At 40.8% G+C, this 22001-nt stretch overlaps 1 protein-coding gene across 23 annotated transcripts in view; it reads left to right on the forward strand.

The window, feature by feature from the left end:
• Window positions 1-22001, forward strand: part of ATRNL1 (attractin like 1) — a 519237-nt gene that overhangs the window by 16967 nt on the left and 480269 nt on the right. For 4 of the 23 annotated variants that reach the window (XR_013952819.1, XM_080597587.1, XM_080597588.1 and 1 more), the window contains exon 1: window positions 7062-8832. Coding sequence is in view for 20 of the 23 variants with exons in the window: in XM_080597587.1 (XP_080453713.1) it covers window positions 8531-8832 (302 nt within the window). In the remaining 3 variants the exon portion in view is untranslated. Of the gene's footprint in view, window positions 1-729; window positions 852-7050; window positions 8833-8860; window positions 10494-12712; window positions 13567-13596; window positions 13750-22001 lie in introns of those variants that run through there. The other 19 variants (XM_080597596.1, XM_080597598.1, XM_080597599.1 and 16 more) reach the window with 12 other exon arrangements.

Raw genomic sequence — 22001 nt, forward strand, 5'->3', positions numbered from 1 at the left:
GCCCTTATCTTGTGTATTTCTTTTTTCCTTATCTCTTCTCAGATACTTGCATTTCCCTGAGCTATTTGAAGTCCATTACCCTTATTTTGTTATTTGCAATTTAAACGAAGAGTGGAAGACTTATCATTTTTATGATCTCTTTCACTTCAATTAACTTCCACTTTAAGATTCTCAACCATTTCCTCTGAAAGAATTTGAATTAAATCTAAAATAGCTAATTTCTGTGTAATTTCCTCCACTTTGTGAAAGGAAAATACAGTAGCTAGTGTGTTCAAAGGATTGAGTATATGTCCTGCCTTACTGCTTTTTCCAGCAGATCCCAGTTGGCTATACTCCCATCTAACCATTGGGTCCTGCCATTTTAGGTATTTGTAGTTTCTGCCCTTTGGACGTCTCCAGTAGTTGTTATAGTAAAAATGCTTCCTGATCAGAAAATCTTTGGTTTATACCCATAATTAAGACAATTTTATTCTTATTCTCTTGCATATTTTAACTGGTATTCAACAAACCTTCCTATCGCTTTTCCCTAGACTTCAGAAGGAAACACACCCTTTAGAAGCCACAACACCTGACTTTTCCTGTCTGTTCTTCTAGGTTTCTGCGTTGATGTTCATTGCTGTTTATCCAGCCCCATTGCTGTAACATCACTTTGGTTACACTAATGTGTCAAGACCATAATGTCTAGGTAGTTACCCCTCAGACTGCTGTATCTGTGGTTCTGTATTTCAGATGTTTGATGGGTCACTTCGTGTTCTCCCTTTCCTCTTGTGATGCGTGTCCACCCTCAAACTGTGCAGCCAGATGTCACCCCGGGCATGGTCTACCATTATTTCAAGCTGCAGGCGTAGAAGGTATTACCTCATATCTTCAGGAAAATTAATGTATTAAGCTAATTAAATAACTGCTTCTGTGCTTGTCAAAATATTATATTTATACATGAGAATTATTCTTCCAAATTATTGAAAATAATTTCACTGAATTAATGCAATATGCCATTTAGATTCCTGGCATATAATGCCTGTTTCGACACTAATACTTAGGGAAAAGTTTAATCTACTCAGTTCTTTTCTGACATCTCTGTAGAAGACAAGGCGAGGATCAATGCATGCATAGCCTTTCATTTTTCCCAATTTTATGTAAATTAAAGGGCAAAAAATGAGCACCATTTTATTCCATTATGCCTACTACAATCACTGGTTCATTTTCCTTGTTGCAGCCTACTTGATGCACTTGTTTTTCCTTTTTTTGGAAGTATCGCTTTCCCAAGTTTAATCACCCAGATACTCAAGTGTTAGCTGAGTACACAGAGAAGTGTACATATTTTTAGCTACTTAAAAGAGAACCAACAGGAAAATTCACTAGGCTCCAAAAGTAGTACCTGAAAAGGAAATAAATCTTTTAGCAAAAACAAATGATTTCTTTACAGTGTTCAAACAAACGAAACAAAAAAAAAAAGAAAAATTAAGCATTCTAGTGGTCACTGCAGTAGCTGGTTTTAGATATTTTTAAAAATAAGAAAAAGTAATGAAACAATGTGAATTAATATTGAAATGGAATCACTAAGGTTAGGCAATATCAATCCAGAGGAGCTGAACTGTGATATAAATATGAAGATGAAAAGTTTATTAATCAGAATACTTATTGTAGGGTTGATTTAACAGTTACCCAACATTTTGTGAGTTTTTTTCAGAGAGATGGAATTTGTCAGCCTGAAAATATGGGCTGAGAAGTCATGCTTTAGCAGTCTTGGAAGAAATCAGTGTAGTAAGTATGAAGCTCTTGGGTAAAGAATAATGTGATGAAGAAAATCTGGAAAGCCATTAATAATAGTAAATGTAGTCTTCCTAAGTCTTGCAAATAAAAAATAGTGGATAAGAGAAAATTGGATCATATGGTTTGTTTTGATTTTCAGAATGTTTGAGTAAGGCTTTTTCCAACATCATTCAGCAAACTAGCCTTATCCAGAAAAACATGGAAAACTCTGCTAAATTCTGAAGGAGGAGTGTAAATCCCAGTAAAGGCAATGGATTTTCATTAACGATCAAACACATTTTTCAGCATTTTGCTGAAACTTACGAATAAAGGGAACAAATAAAGAAATAAAGGTAGCAGTGGCACGAATCCTAAAGATAATTTCCTGATTTAGAAAGGAATGAGAGAAAATAACTCAAAGTAAATGCTTTCTCAGCTAGAAAAATTCTAATAGCGGTGTCCCTTTGGGATCATTAAGGGTATTGGATAAATTCAGTATACCTACTAATGATGTGTTAGAAAGGTTGAATTGTGAGATGCAGCTTTGCTGACAAAGAAAAATGCTCTAGCTTAGTCAAGATTAAGCAGGATTGTGAGAAACTCCAGAAGGAATAGCAGTGAAAATGAAATGCAACAGAACAGATATAGAAAAATTCTCAGAAGAAAGGACACTTGCAATGGAAAATACAAGTGTTTTCCAGATAACTTGTAATATATTCCAGATAATTTGGAATATATTGCAGGATGCATCAAGGTTTCAGTGTGGAGTGCAGATACACATCTCTCAGTGGAAAGTGTAAAGCAGACATTTAAATCTTTTTCTTAAAAAATAACCAAACCAAACCAAAAAAAAAAATTAAAGAATTGTAGTAAGAGTCAAGATCAATGTCGATGGAGAAGAATTGTATTATACTGTCATGAAATGCCAATTTCTTAACATTTTATTCTTCCTACTCTCAAAACCTTTATATTAACACATTTTAGATCTAGTCTCTTAACACTGGGTAGGTACACATAGCTTTGCGACCAAACTGTGCATAAAGTCTGGAACACAATAATAAAGTTGCCTTGGGTGAGCCAGCAAATTAATTTTGCTTATGAAGTGTAACTTATAAAGCAGTTTCGCTGAGCTGATTGAAGGATGGGTATTCACTTGAGAGATAATTGAAGAAATATTCAGAATAAAAGTATTCTCATGGCTTCATTGCTGGAAAAAAAAAGGTATTCAAATCTAGTTTCTGTGAGACTTAATCCTAAAAATGTGAAAGCATGAAAGATGCTTATCAGTCACAAAGAGCACGGCTTGAAATGATCGCTAAGACTGAACCTGGCTACCAACTGCCTTTTATAGATGTTTCTATTTCACATTAGCTTGAGATTTTGTATAACCTTAAAGCCTTGTCTGTAACTCGCTGGTTCTCCTTGAGAACTTATGAAATCGGCAGGAGAGTATCAACCAGTATTATATCTCATGAACAGGTCAAATGAGCGTTTGACTTTCCCATACATACTTGTCACAGGACACTGATGGCTTCAGGTGTAATTGCTCCCCTCTGACTGATTCAGCTGCTGAACTAATCAATGTATTTACATTAATTTTCTTAAAGTCTGAAACTTCAAAACTCATTCCATGCTTTTTTTTTCTTCCCCCTCTGAATTAAAAATGTATAGAAGCTCACTTTTTGTCATTGCTGATAGAATTTAGGTTTTGCCTGGCTTCTCTTTATTTTCTGAAGTTTCTTTCATCTTTACACAAAGCAGAAGACAAAGTGGATTTTACTCTTGATGCAAATCTGCAGTTTTAACATCACTGTTTAAAAAATGTAATTCCATTTTTTCCCAATGATAAAATTATGCTAAGGAACGACTATTTCAGTAAAAGTCTGACTTTTTTTTTGTAAAATAGATTTTACACATTAACTTATGCACATGGATGAAAATATAGAACTGACCCTAATTTGCTTTTCTCCAGATATTTTTGATAAAACAACATAAACATTATTTTCCTCATTTGTTTGTAAGTTCTTTCTGAGTCTGGTAAGCTTTCTACAGCTTTTGCTGGTTTTGTTGTTTTGCAGTTTGCTTGCCAATGCTTATTGAAAATGATGGTAATAAACCTGACTCACTGCTGTAGCAAAATACAATCATGGATGATAAGAAAGTTGAGATTTTCTATGAAGGTTTCATATTAGAAGGGTTCCAATGAGTCTTCTGTGAATTTTATTTCTTTCTAAATTAAAAAAGAGTAGAGAAGGGAAGACTTACCACTTTTGTAAGCTTAAAAATATGCCTCCCAAGATCTGGCTTATTGATTAAGACAAGTAAGAACAGAAAATTGTAATGTGCATTATTCTCTTAGCACTAGAATCTGCTGAGTAGGGATAAATTTCTTTTACTTCAAGGAATAGACTGATGGTTTTCATAGTGTCAGAAAGGCTTAAAGTGGCTCAGGTGCCTCAGTATCACTCAATGAAAAATTAGCATGGGATTTAGGAAAACAGCAAAAAAAAGTCTAATATTGTCCTTCACCCAAGGTGTTATGTGTGTATTTGGAAAGAAAAGGGAAAGTCTGTACCCCAGCTCTACTTGTAAGGTTCATTAAGAAGCCTGTACGCTGCATACCATAAAGCCTGTATGGTGCCCCAGTATGTTGAGCTAGAACAGCTCTTGAAACTTCATTCTGGCGTTATTACCTCTGCTACAGCAACCTACATGCTAATTTTACCAATATGTCACAAGGCTGGCTCAGATCTAAATACCCCTGGAAGCAGTGCAGAGCTTGGCCCCTTTTACTTATTGAGTCTGATAATGTCTGTCCCAAGGAAAAGGGCATGGAAAACATTTTTTTTTCTCCTAATATCCCTGCAAAGAGGTCAACCACAAAGGTAGTATTTTTTCTCCCTCTTCTATTCAGCCAGTTGTATAGTTCTCAGCATCACTGCAAAAACACATCTGCACGATATACCCTAAATAGGACTAAGCATCCTTTTTGAAAGATATTATCTGCAGCAAGGCTTGATTGGTATCAGCCTATAGGACAGAGGAAGCTGAACAGAGAAGGGTGTGTGTGTGTGTGTGTGTGTGTAGAGAAGGCGAATGGATTCTGCTGTGTTCTTGTCTTCAGGGTCCTGTAGAAATACTGAAAAAAATGAAGACGTCTGTCTCTGAGGGCTTTTTCCCTTTATCCATGCCACCATTCCTCACAACAGCAACCATATAGATCTTTAAGTACACTTAAAGCCGTTTTGCTGATGAACACAGATGTATCAGTATTTTTGAATATTAGTACTTAGGTTTTGATGGTAATAGCTAACAATATGACGGAAATGTTCTTGAAAGGTTTTGTTTGATATCCCTTCTGCATTCTTACTCCATTCTGTGTTCTCACTATCTGTTTTTATCCAGTGACTTAAAACTTTTGAAGAGTTATTCAGATGCTTTTAAGTTGTTAATTCTGTGAAAGATTTTTAGTACGTTAGCCCTTCAGAAGTGTAAATGTTTTCCATGTCAAGAACTGGAGGGATGAAGGGTGTAAAATGTTACACTTCCAAGAAAAGCGGAACTTACAGATATGCATGTAACGATGAAAGGATTGACAGATCTGACTTCTCTCAGCCAGATCTGTTAACTTCATCTGATGTAAAAAAAAATTCCTATCAAATGAGGACAGAAGAGAAGCAATATTGGCGTTTGTACATCATTCATTTCCCAAGGTTATGAAATGTCTAATGCATCGATATGACGTACAACAGCCAAAAGGTTTGCATTTCTTCATTTTCATAGCTTGTTACTTTTTAGCCAGGAGATATCTATACAAGGTTTACCCCTTGCTGTTCTAAATCTAGAAACCTTTATAATTGTGTTTAGGCTTTTAGATAGGATTGTTCAAGCAGTAAGAGTACTGTCATACTATTCTCTGCACCTCTTATAACCATCCTAGTCCGTTTCTGATGGCCTGTTTGTGCTTTTGTTCTAAATTCATGGAACAACCATGCCCAATATAGGTTTGCATTTCCTTTGTATTTTCATTTTAGTTTTTTTGTGTTTATAACTAAAGAAGAAATTTGGCATTTAATGGACAAATGCACACTGATCGTTGTGCTTTTGAATAGACCTTTTGCGTGGTTAAGGATTGTTGAGAGCCTAGCTTTGCTTTGAATGTTGATTTTTACAAACTTGGCTGACTTCTGTAGATCTGAAGCAAAATCTTTATTCAGGCTGAGAAAAAGATGGTGCATGCTTTAGAACTTTTTTGGTTGGTATAAAGGAATTGAGAAAGTGGAGGAGGAATGTATCTTCCTGCCATGTTAAGCAGGAAAAAATTGTTGAAAGTGTTTCTGACATTAAAGAGTAGTCTCGAACTGACATTGTATCTTGGACTAGAATCTTGTATTAACTGTGTTTCTGGTCTCATAATGTTATTTAACAGAGGACAGTTGTTCAGCAGCCTTAATCACATGTAATATTGCACAATTAGCAGACTGTTCAGCAAAGGCTTCAGTCTCAGCATTTTTTCATAAAATATAAAGCAGCAACACAATTTCCATTTCCTCTCATTGCATGAACTCAACAATTCATTACAAAACACACACAAAGAGATGCTTAATAGCTAAGAAATGTGTCTGATCCAGAACAATGAAATGATCTATCTCAGCTCTGTTAGGAAGACAATGTACAGACTCCTGGACTGGGAGCGGCTGTGGTCTTCCTGACAGCCTTCAGAATGAAACTGGATGAATCTCTTTTCACCTCTGCTTTCCCCACAAGCATTTTCAGGTGTTCCCTTAATTAAGATTGTAAACTGCATGAGGCAAAGATTGTTTCTCTGTAGAGACTTTGGTTGGACTCTTACGTCACACTAAGTACAAATAGATACTGATGGGTTTTGTTGTGCTCCTTACTGTAGTACTGATGTACATTGATTTTTATTGGAAATTCCGGTGAGGATTGAATGGTATACTTGGAAAAACAGGCCAGTCTGTCGGGCTAAACCACAGCCAACCAAACAGTTCCTCTCACTCCAAGGGTGAGAGCTGCAGAATCTGGGGAAGGGTTGATCTGGAGACAGGTCCAACACAGGTCACTGCAGACCTGCCAGTTTTGAAACAGTAGCAGGAGATGAAATTAAATACCTTTCCATTATCTTCTTGGAATAGAGACATAACGTCATAAATTCTCAATTTCAGTGTTATGAGAAAGTTTCAGAGGTTTTGATTGCTAATGTCTTCTTTATTGCTAGACAGCGAGGCTCATTATTGTTTTCTGATTATAGAAACATGTTATAGCAGAGTTGAAAAAAACGAGCTATGTAAGGCACATCTTGCTGGAAAAAAAGGGCAACTTTATTGCGATTATTACTTCTGTGCTGCTCTGGTTATAAAGGTGGGAACTTTTGTTCCTGGTCATGCGCTGTAAGTGGAAGGCAACCTCTTGAACTGTGGAATGAGAAGATGGAGTGACTTGTAGGAAGGCAAGGACTCCTGAACAAGCCGTGACATCTCTCCTAGCGCTGACCCTGACGATTTTGAAGAAAACTGCCCGTGAACTTTGCAGGGCTGGGGGCCAGTACCGAGGCAAGGGGCCGGGGCGTGCCCCCGGGGCTCTGTGCCGGCCGGGGGGGGTCAGGTGGCAGTGGGGAGAAGCCCCGATCTGGGGGCTCCCCTTCCTAAGGGACCCACGGTCCCACCACAAAACCCAAACGGGAGCAAAGCTGGAAGGGGGCCGGGGGCCTCCGAGGTCCCGGCGGCTGCCGCCTTTGTGAGGGGGAGCGCAGATGAAAAGGGGGGAGTGAGGGGGGCAAGCCGTCGCTGTGCCATTTCACACAACCCCCCCGGTTTGTCTTTTTTCCAGCGTGTGTGGGAGAGGGTTCCGAGGTTTCAGGCGCAGGTGGCTGTGGCTGGAGCTGTCGGGGTGCCGCTGCCCCGGCTCCGCGCTGAGCCGGCGGTGGGCGCCGTCCCCCTCAAACCACCACCGCCAGACCCCCCCGAGCCCCCTCCCGCCGCCTCTGAGGGCTCGTCGGCGATGTCCAGCTCCGAGCAGCCCGAGAAGCGGGGGGTTTAGCCCGAGCTTGCGGCTCCGAGCGGAGATTACTATTAGCCTTTAAAAATGGCTGCTTGGAAGCTGTCAGCCGGGACGCGGCGGGGCCGCTAACTCTCCTCATCCCCTCACAGCCTCCCGCCTTTCATCCCCGCGGGGGTAACAACGGGGGGGGGGGGGGGGGGTCTCAGAGCCCCCTGATCCTTCCCCAGCCGCCTCCCCCCGGTGCGGGGCTGCCGGAGCGGCCCCGGGGCCCGGCCGCCCTCGCTGAGTGGCGGGAGGACGGCGGCGGCCCCCGCCTCCCCGCGCTCCTCCTCGCCGCTGCCTGCGTGTGTGCCGCGGGCGGCGGGGCTACAAAGGAGAAGGGGGAGGCCGGGGCTATATGGTGGAGGGTGGTGTGTGTGTGTGTCTGTGGGAGAGAGGGGGGAGACGCGTCTGGCGAGGAGAAAGCCCAAGGTCAAGAGGCAGCTCTCCTCCTCCATGGAAGAAGACGGCAGCGATGAGCCGTGAGGAGGACGAAGAGGAGAAGGGGCGGATGGCTGAGGGCTGCCGGGCTTCCCCGCGGGAGTGAGGAGACAGCGCAGAAGGGGCCGGAGGAGACGGCGCCGGGGTCGGGAGGAGGGAGGAGAGGAAGGCCAGGAGGAAGCGGGGGGTTTGAATCTCCCTGCCCGGATCGTTTCTTCCTCAGGGGAAGCTCCTGACGCGGCGCTGCCCCTGCTGCCAGTCCTCCGCGCCTCGGTCCATGGCCCCCGCGGCGAGGATGGAGCCGGGCGGCGCCCTGAGGAGAGCGGGGGCTGCCCCCGCGCCCCCCGGAGCCGGGAGCCCTTTCCCCTCCGCCTGCTGCTGCTGCTTCACCTCGCTCCTGGATGTGAACAGCTGGCTGCTCTTCTATGCCTTCTTGTACCTGGCCCTCTACGCCCAGGTGTCCCAGTCCAAGTCCTGCGACAAGATCTCCTGCTTCTCGGGTCATTGTGTCAACTCCACCTGCGTCTGCGACCAGGGCTGGGTGGGAGACCAGTGCCAACACTGCCAGGGCAGGTTCAAGTAAGTCTCTGCGTATTACCGGTCTCTTTCCCTCCCCTCAAGACCAGCGCTAGCTCTTTTCTTGCTGATTTCACCTGCCTGTGTTTTCCCGTTGTTATTCCCACCCCCCGTGTGTCTGCTCTGATTTTGTTTCTGCCCGGTGGAAGCGTGTGACAGAAGTTAGGGATGAAATAGGCCCCTCCACCTCACGCTCCCTCCCTCGAAGGATACAGGACGCAGTCCTCGGGTGGAAAACTGTACCCGGCGGTGTGCGGCTGGAAATAGGCTGCTCTGTGCCGGGGGAACCGACACGAGGAGAAATCGGCCTGGAGCTGTGTCGCTGCTGTCCCTTCTGGAAGTGTCATGGAAATGACATGGGTACTTCATGAGGCTGCCCAGCGAGCAAAAATTACTGGTGGATGTGAATGACTTTTATCCTTCTGGAAAGTGACAGTCGTTTGCTCATTTTAGTCTTGTTCCCTTTTCTCGCACGTGTTTTACCTAAGTTTGGGCACATTCAGGGTGACATAAATGTAACTGTTACTGAAATGTACATCACAAGTGATGAGGTTTGCAGGAGAGGTGGTGGTATGAATGTAAAACATCTTTGCCAAGGAGTGAGTGGTTAGTGATGCTGGAGCTACCCTCTCATTCTTAAAAGTGGATGTGATACCGAGTCATTGATCAGCGAGACAAAACCGTACACTGACACTTGCTTTTCCCTATGTAGTTGAAGAGAAGACTTAATTTATAGGGCTGTCACTTCCCCCCGCCCCCTTTGGTATCAGGGTAAAGACTGGCAGTGAAAAATGCTGTTGCAGCTAACAGTTCGCTGTTATTTCGCTATATAACCTTGGACAGGACATCTCATTTCATTCCCTTGCAAAACACCACTTAAAAGCAGGAAAAGCAGGAACTCCGTTTATTAAGTATATTGATGTCTACAGCTGGAAACTGTCCTAATATTTAGCTAAAACAGTATATTGGTGAGGCTGTATCTTACAGAATTCAAATTCTGTCTTTGAAAAGTACTTTAACAGGTTACAGTTGCCTATTTTAAAACGTGTTTCTGAGGACTAAAATCAAGCTATATAACTCCCGTGTCTTTTAAGTGTTTAATCTGTGTATTTAATCACTCATTGCTAAATAAAGGCAAGGTAAATCAAGTATCATGTTAGCTTGGGAAGTTGAGGAGTAGCTGGCATGCAGACATGTTAGCTGAAACAACGCACATGCTGCAGAGAGAAGCAGTTCACTGATACTATTTGGTGGGTTTCTCCGTCAGGGAGACTGTAACTGAGTCATAAAGGAAATAGAAGACAATTATATATATCCTATCTGCATATGAACTTGGCGATAATCTTTTAAAGTTGGTCATCAGCTACCTGCAAGTATTGATGGCACGGGCTGGCCTGTGCCCTGGCACAGCGGGCGAATGCCGTGGGGATTGCGTGGGGAGGGAGGCCCAGGTGATTCTTCTTTGTGTGTGCTGGGCAGCAGCAGGCAGGCTAGCAGAGCATTTCCGTGCTGTAAAGAGATTACTGGTAGCCTTTATCTCGACACCAAGCACGACAGACCCTAACACTGCAAGGGCTGAAGCAAATTTTCATCTCTTAAATTTCAAAGCTTTTTGTTAGTGTATGCTCCGAATGGTTCCTGGAGCCTTTAGCAAGCCATTAAAGGTATATCCTTGGTTACTTGTTAAAACGTTTATGTTTCTTTACATTGTTTGTATTTTTGAGTGAACTTAACGAGCGGAGGAGGCATGGTGGTTGCATTTTCTTAGCTCACTTCTGGTGGAAAGTTAATAATCCATCCCCACCTAGAGGAAGTTCTGCCGGAGTGTTGAAGGGGCACCTCTTCTGCGCTCAGCTAATGCAGGGTTAATTGGTGTGCCTTTAGGAGTTTTGGAGAAATCAGAATAGATTTTTCAACTCTTCTGTATTCTTTCATGATTATTTTTAGAAATGCCAGTGATGCTTGCATTCAGATTTTTGTCAGAGAAGAGAGCTTTTGCTGTCACATTGGAAGCCTGTTTTTTTGCTGAGGACACTTTCAATACCAGTATCTTTGATAGCTCATCTTTAATCTTATAAGCAAAATATACTCTGCCATGAAAAATAAGCATTCTGAGTTCTAATGCTTTCCAAGCCCTGTGAGCTGGGGATGGTATGAAATATGTTAATGTTTGCCGCGATGCCAGCAGCAACTCAGAGTGGCTGTGTTTTGAATCTTGAAAATTCAGAAGGGTGTCGAATGGTTGATGAGCCAAGTCTCCGTGTTTACGGAAGAGTTGGAAAATGAATGTTAGTCTGCCTTATGGCCAGACAATTGGAGAGCTTTCTGACTACTGTAGTTATTGGTAGCCTAACTTATTATCATGGAACTTTCGTATATTGTTTCCCTTTGTCTGTGAAGGGTGCGTATCTGCTTTATGCTCAAGTAGCCATGGCTGGATTTTTGCAGCTGTAGGACTCTTACTTCACCAATCATGTACGATGTGCATCACCTCGGAGCAGTTGCTTCTTGCAGGAAGAATTATTATGAAGAGTGCTTCAGAATAATAGAAAGATTGAAAAGTAGGTTTGGCTATTATAGCTACGTTAAGCATTATGTATTGTAGGTATGATGCATACCAATGTTAATAGAACATTGTGTATTCTAAATATTTATATTATTTCATACTTTCAGCAGTTTGAAGTTCCTGGGTGTGCCTATATTACGCAAAATTAAAGATGAATTTTTAGTGACCTAAACTGGACAGAGTAAAGCCTGTTTTCTGACACTAGATCAATTGAGGAAAAAAAATTTTTAAGGGCAAGCTTAAACATAGCAAAATAAGTGGGTCTTTATTCTTCTTCATATAAATCAAATGTGGTTATTTTTCCTCTTCTGGGAATGAGTGACTTGCATTAGCAAACATGAGGAACATTACCATAAGAGAAATACTCTACCTAGGGGCAGCTTGGGACCATTAATTCTTTTGTGACAGATATGTAGCATTTTTGCTTTTCCTTTTATTTCTTTTCTAGACTGAGAAATAACAGCATAGTAGAGAGACATCAGAAATAATTGATCAATCTTAGTAAGCAGGTGTCAAAAGTAATTGACAATACTACAGTAACCTTGCATTTCCTCTGTAGAGCTACTAAGTAGAATACTTTGCAAATGGATGAAAGAAGGGTGGATGGAGGAAAAATGAGTGAAAAGACTTTCCAGCACTATTTTGTTACTTTTATGTATCAACTCTTGCATTTATTCCTTATATTGTGAAGTTTGTGATAACTTGTAGATATAATCAGACTAGTGGTGGTGTTCTCGCTGTGTCGCATTCACACCTCAGGAGGGGCTGGGCATCGTCTCTGCTCGGTGGTCAGTTACTCTCTGGTCAAAAGGGCTGTCTGAATGTAATGCTGCCTTATTTCCTTTTGTTTAAAACACTTTTTTCTTTGTGTTCTGACATTATTTTTCTTTTGCACCAAAATTAAAAGGGAAATTTAAATATAAAAAGCAAGAGAAAGGAATTCTGTTTGCTTGCTTACTGGAGACAGGCAAAAGACAAGAAAGCCAAAGGGGAGCAGGGTCTGTTTTTATAGCAAGGAGCCTCAAACAGCTCTGTTTTCAAGATGTTAAGAAAAACACAAGCATAAAAACACAACGTTGAGTTTTGTTTTCACCTGGTCATTTTCACTGTACTGCATTTACATTTTTTTAAAAGCAGTAATATTCTTTAGAAGTTCTTGTGACTAAACATGGCTGTCCCCAAATACTGTAGTCATAATATTACTTGAATTTTTCCTACATCATTATGAAAGCAAAAATCCTTTCTATGGTATACTTACAGTATACATATGGTATATGGTATAATATATAGTATATGTAATATATATATATACATATACTTATGGTGTACGTATGGTATATGGTATAATTCTTTGAATTATAAATATATAAATAAAGTATAAATAAATAAATAAATGGCACTTCAAGGCCTGGATTGGAAAACACTTCTCTCTTTGGATCTGATCATGTTCTAAGGAATATTGGAAGTGACTGCTAGGTTCATGCATGAAAAAAACACCACCACCACCAAAAAAAAACCACAACAAAACCCCAAACCTGCAGGTAGGTTGCTAACAGTTCCACTGTATAAATATTTCCAGTATTGTGCCCATTTAATTAAAACAAATAAACAAACCCTAAAGCGAACAAACAAACAAAAGACCCAAGTATGTTAATCCCAAGCCAATGTTTGGTAGCTGCTTTCTTCTGAAATGAAATTGCCAGCAGTTGTCAGATCCACCAGAACAGAATTACCATGCTCTGTAATACTTGGCAGCTGCAGCTCTGATGTTGCAGATGCTAATGGCTTTCCATATTGCAGTCAATCCAGACTTCAGATCATAGTCACTTTCTGATCTTTGTGTTGCTGTTTTCCCTCCACCACCTTCCTGAGCGAGGTCCAATTTTTTTGGATGCCTGAGTGAGAGATTCTGCTTTGCTAGTGGGCAGTGGTGATGTACTAAGGCTTTAGTCTCGCTCTGCTTTGTTTGAAGACTGTTTCTCAGACTTGTTGAACGTCACACGTAGATGTGGCAAAACCCCAGAAACTCAGCTGTGCCTCGGTTCCAGGAGTCTCAAGTGTTATTGATTAGCAGGCAGCCCAGGTGTGTTATGGCCAGAGTGACCTGGAGAACAGCTGAGAGAAAATGGAGAGTTTGGGCCTGAAGCCAGGTCAGGAAGCCCTCTGATGAGGTAGGAATTGGTGTCTAGCAGCTACACGTTCAAGTGTTCCATACCATTTCAGACCAAATAAGCTCTAGCCTATCTAATTAAGTTTTATTAAGTTATAATTTTATGTGCAGCACATGGCTTTCTGACCTTGCTACAGTGAAATTGGGAGAAACTAAATGACTGCAGCTGCTACTTGGAGGGATGGTAAGGAAAATACTTCTATTGTACAGACAGCTCCCTCTCTTCTAGTAAGCTGTATCTGCAGCTGAAACGTTTGCTGAAAACTTGGCCTTGATTATCTTTTGCTGAGGGATAGGCTTTTGCTACAGGTACGGGAATGTATGTAAGTACTAGGCTGAGCTCAAGTGATTTATCTTAACAAAAGTAGGAAGATGACCTTTGCATGTTGAGCCCTGGTCATAAATTAGTGAAAAATCTGAGCATGTTCCTAGTTGCCTCCTGTAATTAGCAGGGCTTTGATGTTCCTGCATGCTTCCTCTGCACTGCCTCATGGGCATGTGGTGACATTGTCGTAGGCAAAAGTCTGGCAGCAGGGTAATGCAACAGTTTCTTCTGCTCAGAGAACAGTAGATGGCTGGTTAAAGAACAACGTCGTGCCAAACTGCATCTTAACAGCAGGAGGAATAGAAGATCATCAGTTTTGGGGAAAAATAACCCTGATCTTTTGTATATATATATATTTTTGTTATTTTCCCAAAGAAATGAAAATGCATTTTTTAACTCTGTACCATACTGCCTTGCCAGTTATTGGCCAGTTTGTCCCTTGTGCTTCCATGCAGAGGTAGAAAGTTCTTCCTGTTAATCCCTTTCTTGAGATGTTTCAGGGTCTGTGTTAGGAGCAGTGCTCCTTCCTTTCTCTCTTTTCCTACTGATCCCTTAAAATGACTTTCTTGTAGTTCAGTGCATGTTTTGCAAAAGGAGACAGCAATTGGGAAGGAGGAAGCTGGGTTAACACAGCATTGCATCTATGGGCATTGGGCAATAAGGATAATACAACTTTGCACTTCCTAATGTATTCCTAGGCTTTTCTCTTACTCGGTGGGCTCTGGAGTGGCTGAGAGTGCAGTTCTGGCTGTGAGGTTTCATGGGAATTCTTTTGTTGGAAAACCAGGTAGTCAGGGGTTTGTTTTTGCTGTGTTTGTTCACTGGGGATGCCTGTTCATTGTGGATAAGACCATAACACTTTTCTCTGATGCTGCAATATTAGAAAAGCTCTTTGAACTGTTTCTTGTGTGTGTTTTGTTCTGTTTGTTTGACATTTTTAATACTCTCTCTTTTTTTATTTTTTTATTTTTTTTTTTTTGTGTTGGAGTGAGACAGTATCACTAAAAGGCAAACAGTTGTTTCAGGAGTAGATGTAGGATGGAAACAGAACAGTATTCTGCCTTGGTAATGCTGTTCTGGGCAGTCTGTATTTGCAATTGTATTTCAGGAGCTTTTAAAGCCATGGGAAAAAAAAATGGTTTTTCTCTTTACTAGAGATACTTTGCAATTACGTATGTAAAATCACAGGAGGAAGCAAAATGGAATATTTTCAGTTTGTTATTTTTATTTATTTATTTATTTATTTATTTACTTTTCACAATGCCAGACCTAGGTGGTAAACTTAAATTAACAATGGAAGCTCTTCTTTCTTCCTACAATCCATAATGAAACTGTAGAGCTTATTGCCACAGGATGTGGACAGATGTATGAGTAAGGCTCATCATGACTGAAGCCATGCTGTTGAAGTTCCAGGTACAGTATTGATCCTGGTGGTTGTTAGAAGATAGGAGAACCACTGTACTTGTTGATGTAATTTTCTAATTTCAGCCTTAACTAAACTTTATATGTATGACATTGAGTTTGTCTCTCCTGTTTGGGTGGCTGTACGAAAGAGTGTGTATGTTCACTGCTATAAAGTGTGCGGTCTCTGGGATGATGTGCAGCTGAAGGCCAGCATCCTGTGTCCTGTTCCTATTGACAGTGTGAACTTAATGTAGAGGTGTTTTGTTCCATAAATCTGATTTAATTAGATTCAATTCTGCTTACCTGTAAGTGCATTCTGTGACCTTATGTACATTTCTTCTTTGCTCAACAGAATGTTTATTCTGATAGTTTTATTTATTTATATTGACTTACAAAAGAAATGAAGCTTTTAATACTATTCAGTGCATCTGCCCCTACCTTTGAACTTGTTGGTCAGTTACAGTTTTCATGGTGATTGGCACTGGAACAGAAGGCCAAGACTGTCTTTGTTCATTTGATAATGCACAAGTATCTGCTGTCATATGTAATGATGCAGACTGTGCCAGGTAGGTGAGCACCTTTGAGAACATCCCCTTTAATCTTCTTTGCCCAGTCCTAGGTATCTAGTTGTTACGAAGGAAGACCGAGCATATTGATTGATTCGATTAGTGAACCTCCGGAGGCAAGGTTCTTACTGCACTTCTAAATTACCTCCTGCATATTCTCCTTAATTTCTAGAGCTCCTATACAAGATTCCAGTTTCTTCAAAGACAAAACAATTTCCATGTACAAGAACCTTCACAACTTGAATGTGAAAAGGGTGTCAAATTTTCTTATTCCAGGTGAAGCCCTTGTTTTAATCTAAAAGTCTGAATTCTGCTGTCTGCAGAACTTGTACAAGCAGTGTCCTTAAATTGCAGATTGTAAGCAGAAATAATAAAGTTGTTTAAGAAATGAACTGTATTAAAAAGCTACCATTTTACATTTAGCTGCAGCTTCATCCTTCATCCTTCCCGCTTCTCCTTGGCTGAATCTTTCTGCTTCTTTTGTAAGCATCAGTCTTCCTGCTGAGAGTTGAAAAGTACCAGCAGGAACACCTCTCCCCACTGCCCAAGGGAGGCAGCACGATGGGAAAAGGAAACTGTCCCTTTTAGAAATGGTACAGATTTCTTTTACCTTAATTTTATATTGGACAGTGTCCCCATTAAACTGGCACAACTTCTATTATATGTGGTGAAATCCTGAGTCAGCCTATCAGCTGCAAAACTGCCTTGGTCGTTAGCATGACCTGTATCTAATTCGAGACATGCGCATAATTAGTCTTACTGAAATCAGTGAATTGTGTGTACGAATTAATACCTTTGAAATGCCTTTTTATAAGCCAACGTGTGAATGTCTATGTAATTAAACTATTGGGAGTATTATGATTTTATCTTTGTAAAATACGGTCGCTGTTTTGTTTAAATTTTTATTTTAGTCATGATGCTCTGCCAAATATTTCTTCCACTGTCAATTATTCTCTGCATGTATTAAAATTTTTAAATACATTGATAGTTCATGTGATAAGGAGATTTTGAATTTGTAAGGAATGCATTTTTATTCAAATCATGTTTTAGAAAGTGGAAGCATACGCCATACAAGTGTACTGAACTTCTCTTAGAAGCTAAACCATCTGCACTGAGAGGTGTTTTTTTTTGAAGGAAATATCCTTCTGGAGGAAAAAAAAAGTTTTCTATTAGGGTGTGTTTTTTGTTGTTGTTCAGTACTTCATATATTTTAATGTTTTCTGTGGGTTTTCACAGACAACACCAGAAACAAGCACTCTGATTACCTGCTCTGGCAGCTTGCTTTATGTAGGCTATAGAGTAACTCTGACTTAGTTCCTGTTTGAGCAGAACATATGCTTTAGAAAAGCATCTGATTATGTCTGAAAACACTTCCAGTGATTGAAAGCCCATTACAGACCTCTCAAAACTCTTCCACTGCTTGATATTTCTCTCCATTTTCTATAACCGGCAAACCCAAATGCATAATCCCCCTAAATCCAGGAAACCCACCCTACCTATTCTGTGTGATGCTTGACTGTGGGGCTGCACGTGTGTGTTGTGCTGGGGATGGAGCTACAGTCTCTTAAAAACACCGCTCCTCCCCTAAGCAATAGGAAACTGCCGATGTGCCAAGTCCATCCCTGTGTGCAAGCCTGCGACCGTCCACAGATTTGGATTTACCAAGATACCAAGGGGCTTGTGGATGCTGGAGCCTGGTTCGTCTGCAGGCTGAGCAGTTCAGTGCTTGGCCCAGTGATGGTGGGAAAGGGGCTGATGATCCTACCAGCCCCAGAGCCTGCTTGCCATTGCTAGGGATGTGTGAAAAGCTCAGCTGCATTGCACGGACACAAAGGTTGTCTGCAAATACTATGTAAATACCTGTACAAGTTATAGCATTTAATATTTTTAATTTCATTTGGCAAATGCATAGTCTCATGCTGTGCACCTCTTACTTCCTCCGACCAAAAAGACACAATGGATATAGTTTTGGATGGCACATTACTGCAGTTCATATCATCTTTTTTAAAAAGAGTATGAGTAGTTTGTGAGATGCCAGTCTGTCACACTGCACTAGAAATTAATTTCTGTGTATCAAAATGTGGGCAGAAGAGGTAATGAGATGCTACAGGAATACCTTGGGATATTCTTCCATGCATGAACTGAAGTGCGGGTGAAAAAAGTTTTGTTTAAAACACTGCTCTGTAGACAATAGAAAAAAATGCATTGGAAAACTCATGCAGTATTGAAGAACATCTCTCTGCCAGTGTCCGTGGAGATTCTAAGGAGCTGCACAGTCTGGTCTTGGAAAGCATGCTGTGAAGTTTACGTAAGGAGGAGCGAAACATGGTGATAGCTGAAAGCCTGGGCACTCCAGTGAGCTGTAGCAGCTACCAGTCGTAAAGGGACAGCAGTGAGCTGTTACCTGAGTGCACCTTTTCATGTGAGGAGGGTGAGCTGTGGGAATTTTCCACCTAGCGCTTTCAGCTGCCCTATATATTATTAAAAGCCTGCTGAGGGAACATCAGGGCTGTGCTGATGTCGGAGCCCTGGGTGGTTGTGGTGCCACAAGAGGCATCAGACCTGAGCCCAGCGCTGGCTGTAGCTCCGCGTCCCTTCACCAGTTGTGAGAACCACCTTTGGCTCCCAAGATTCCTGCAGGCAGAAAAACCTCAAGCTTTTAGAACCTCTGGAAAGTAATTTAGCCACTAGCATTTTAGAATATTCTAGGGTAAACATCTTAATCTATTTGTTAAAGCAACAGCATTTTGCAGAAGGTAAATGTGTTATAAAATCTCTCCCAGAACGTAGAGCTTGTGTCACTCGTCTGGAAGAAGTGGATTCCAGGATCAGTTCAAACTGGTGTTTTAGTTTGTGTAGTTATGGATGGTAACCTGCTGCTACCCTTGTGTGATGGCAAAATATCTAGTTTGGTGACCTTAATAATGTTTATAAGCAAGCTGACTGTAGAGTATTTCCAAATTTTAAGCAGCATGTGCCAGAAAATCATGATTTGGGTAGGGAATTGTGAAGCCAGGGTATTCTAGGATTACCTGGCAACTGAACAAGTACTGAATTACTTAAGGCTTGGATGCAGACACCTAAAATGACACTCAGTGTTGAAATTTTCCTAGGGATTTAGTCCGTAATTTCTGTGCTTCATTGTCTCATCTATAAAAAGGAAATAACGCTCCCTGTAAGATTAAATACATGAGGCGATCCATGACTGCAATGATGGGGCCACCTAATGAGCTAGGTACTACTTGAGAGAATTGAGAATGCATTTCTTCCTAGAGTGTGATATGTACTATGGCATGGAGTGCTGCTGTCCAAGTGGTGCTGCGTATCTGAAATATGTGTAAAATAGCATTCTCATTAGGTCAGATGGACCTAAACCTAACTTGGAAGCAGCATGTGTTGTTGCAGAATACTTAAAGAGTAAAGTCTTTTCTTATTCAAGACAATCCTTGGAAAAACAGTTTGTACCTTGTCTGAATCACTGGAATTATTTTACTGAAGTTGGTAACAGCCCAAAAGCCTTAACTCCCAACCTCGAATTAAAAGCTAATAGCAAAATATTGTGAAATACAATCATATGCAGTACTACTTAACAGCTATTTTGAAGTTACTGCTCGGCTTGTATGCATAAAATGACATCTATTAGACGTTAAATTCCTGTATCAGCATCAAAGAACCATGCATTTCCAGTTTGCAGGATGTTTGCATTACGCTATTCCAGGATCACGAGTCTGGATCCACAGTCTTTAATTAAATGTAGATTTTTATTGCAGACGTACTTTTATGTATAGACGTTTGTTTGTTCTCGCGTTGTTGAATTTTCAGCTTGCTCCCTTTTACTTTGAAGGCTAATAATTTGCCTTCAGTGATGAAGTGGATAACGTTGTCATGGAACTCCTGGGATGCAGGAGACTGGACTGAAGAACAATCAGAAGTATCACAAAGGGACCAGGTGCTGCAGTGAAATGTGAGCAGCAGCGATCTTGGTCAAAAGCCTGGCAGGAGAGCTGGGGCTTGTAAAATTTTGGATTACTCTAGCGAGCTTCAGGGAAACTTTCTATTCAAGGTGTAAGTAAAACGAAGGTACTGTGGAACAAGAAGACAAACATGCATCATCGATGTTGTTTTTAACTCACTCGGTGAGAGGGAGAAATTAACTAGAAAAAATATCCTGCTAGCCATGTGGTAGTTGAAAGTATGCTCCTGCTTGTAATGGATAGCAGTGGTGAGTTAAACTCATTCAGCTTCATTTTCTTGCTACGTATCTCTTCTTTCAAAACCTGGGAGAACTTCGATACACTCTGACTTTTTATATGAAGGAAGATTTGATAATTCCAGCTTTACTACGAAAACTGAAATGCTGAATAATTCAACTGTAGGGTAAATTACATGTTTAACTGTTCTTTCCTGAGTCTATACAGTGTATGTGAGAGAATGTACTTCTCAGAGAGGGAGAAAAGAAGAAAGTCTAAGGAAATGAAGAGTAACTCCCATTAATGATTTATGTTTATTTGCAAGCACAACTTGGAGAATATACTTGATAATCAAATGTACATATGGAATATGCAAGATATACCAAAGCAGTGTAGGGAAAGAGGGGAATGAACTCGATTTCATAGGAGGAGTCAGAGTTGCTCTAAGTGAATTAAGCTGCATGCATCTGTAGTTCTCTCGTATCAGTAAATCTGTTGTGTTGGCTTCCAAAGTCAACTGAGGCTCATCCAGAGGATAACTTAAGACACTGGACAGGAGCTGGAAGGTGCTCCTGAAAAATGAAAATACAGGAACAGACTGCTGGTTTTGAAAAAACAAATTTGCACTTGTGTGCGCAGATGTAATATTAAGACAGCTGTGTTAGAAATGTTTTTGCAGATGTTTTCTAAAACCTTATGCTGATACAAGTATTAAATCTAGAACATCTATATTTAGAACTTTGTTTTTATTGGTATTTTCAATCGTGTAGCGCTCTGCAGGAATGATCTGTGAGCTAGTATGATACAGTTTTTCTAGAGCTTCATTTCCGAATTGCTTATAGTAGTGTATTTCTCAGGGAGTGGGGTGGGGAACTCAAGCCCTACGTGCATTCAATGAAGTACTTAGACCCAACACATCTCTGTCTTTCTTTGCATCTTGAATGAAGCACTAAGTAGCTGGTCACCAGAAGGGCCTTGAGGAGAAGGCATTTTTTTTTCCAGCTGTTTGACACATGGGAAACCTCAGGTTGTGTAATTGTATGAGGTTACCTGATGAACAAGTGACAGAACTGAAATGAAAGCTTGGGAGTTTATACAAGTTTTTTTTTTTGTAATCGTTTCCCAGTCCTCATTCTAGGAAAACTGAATTGTTTTCTAATAGCACAGTACTTTGCTGCAGGTACGCAACGTGGAGTGCTTTGTTTTCTTGGAGGCCTTTACTGTTGAACGTTGTCAGATGTAGGAGATGATGTGAAGCTTCTCATTCAGGTATAGATCCACAGCCGAGAAGTTTTGTTAACAGTATTTTTTGACTGACTGTTCCAAAAGGATACCCGATGCCTTTCAGTGCCTGGGCCCGGGCCTCTGTTGGTGCCAGGATAAATGCTGGTGTGGCCTAGAGGTTGGTGAAAATAAGTGAGAGAATTGACCTTGAAAGGTGTTCTTCAGTCAGATGAACCAGGATATCAAATCTGGGCTGAATTTCTGGTTGGTCTGTCCTCTATTTTTTTTCTTTTAAATTATTTTTTTGTGTCTGTGTGTGTGGAGGGACAAGCAAGCCACAGTTTAATGTGTTAATGTAACAGTTCACAAAGCCGTTCATTACCAGGATAATTGCTGAGTTTATTTTCAGTTTTATCTGCATCATTAAGGTGCACTTACTGCTTTTGGGGTTTGTACATGTTCAGAAGTCTGTTCAGGAACATAAAATCTCTGCCGTGATGGGCAGCTGAAAGGAAGCAGAATATTCCTTTGAAGTTAGACTGAGGCTTTCTGGTGTTGATTGGCTGCATTGTAAAGTAGCAGTTGGGCTTTGAAAGCAGAACCGGTGTACATTAGATTGCTTCAGAATGATGGAGGCTTGCAGTGTTTTACTGATTTTTTTTTTCCCTGTTTTTGATAATTTTAAGGTCACACACAGTAAGGATTAAAAAAAAAAGGGGGGGGGGGT

Source organism: Anser brachyrhynchus, assembly GCF_964034855.1.
Source record: "Anser brachyrhynchus genome assembly, chromosome: 6".
In the NCBI taxonomy this organism is placed as follows: domain Eukaryota; kingdom Metazoa; phylum Chordata; class Aves; order Anseriformes; family Anatidae; genus Anser; species Anser brachyrhynchus.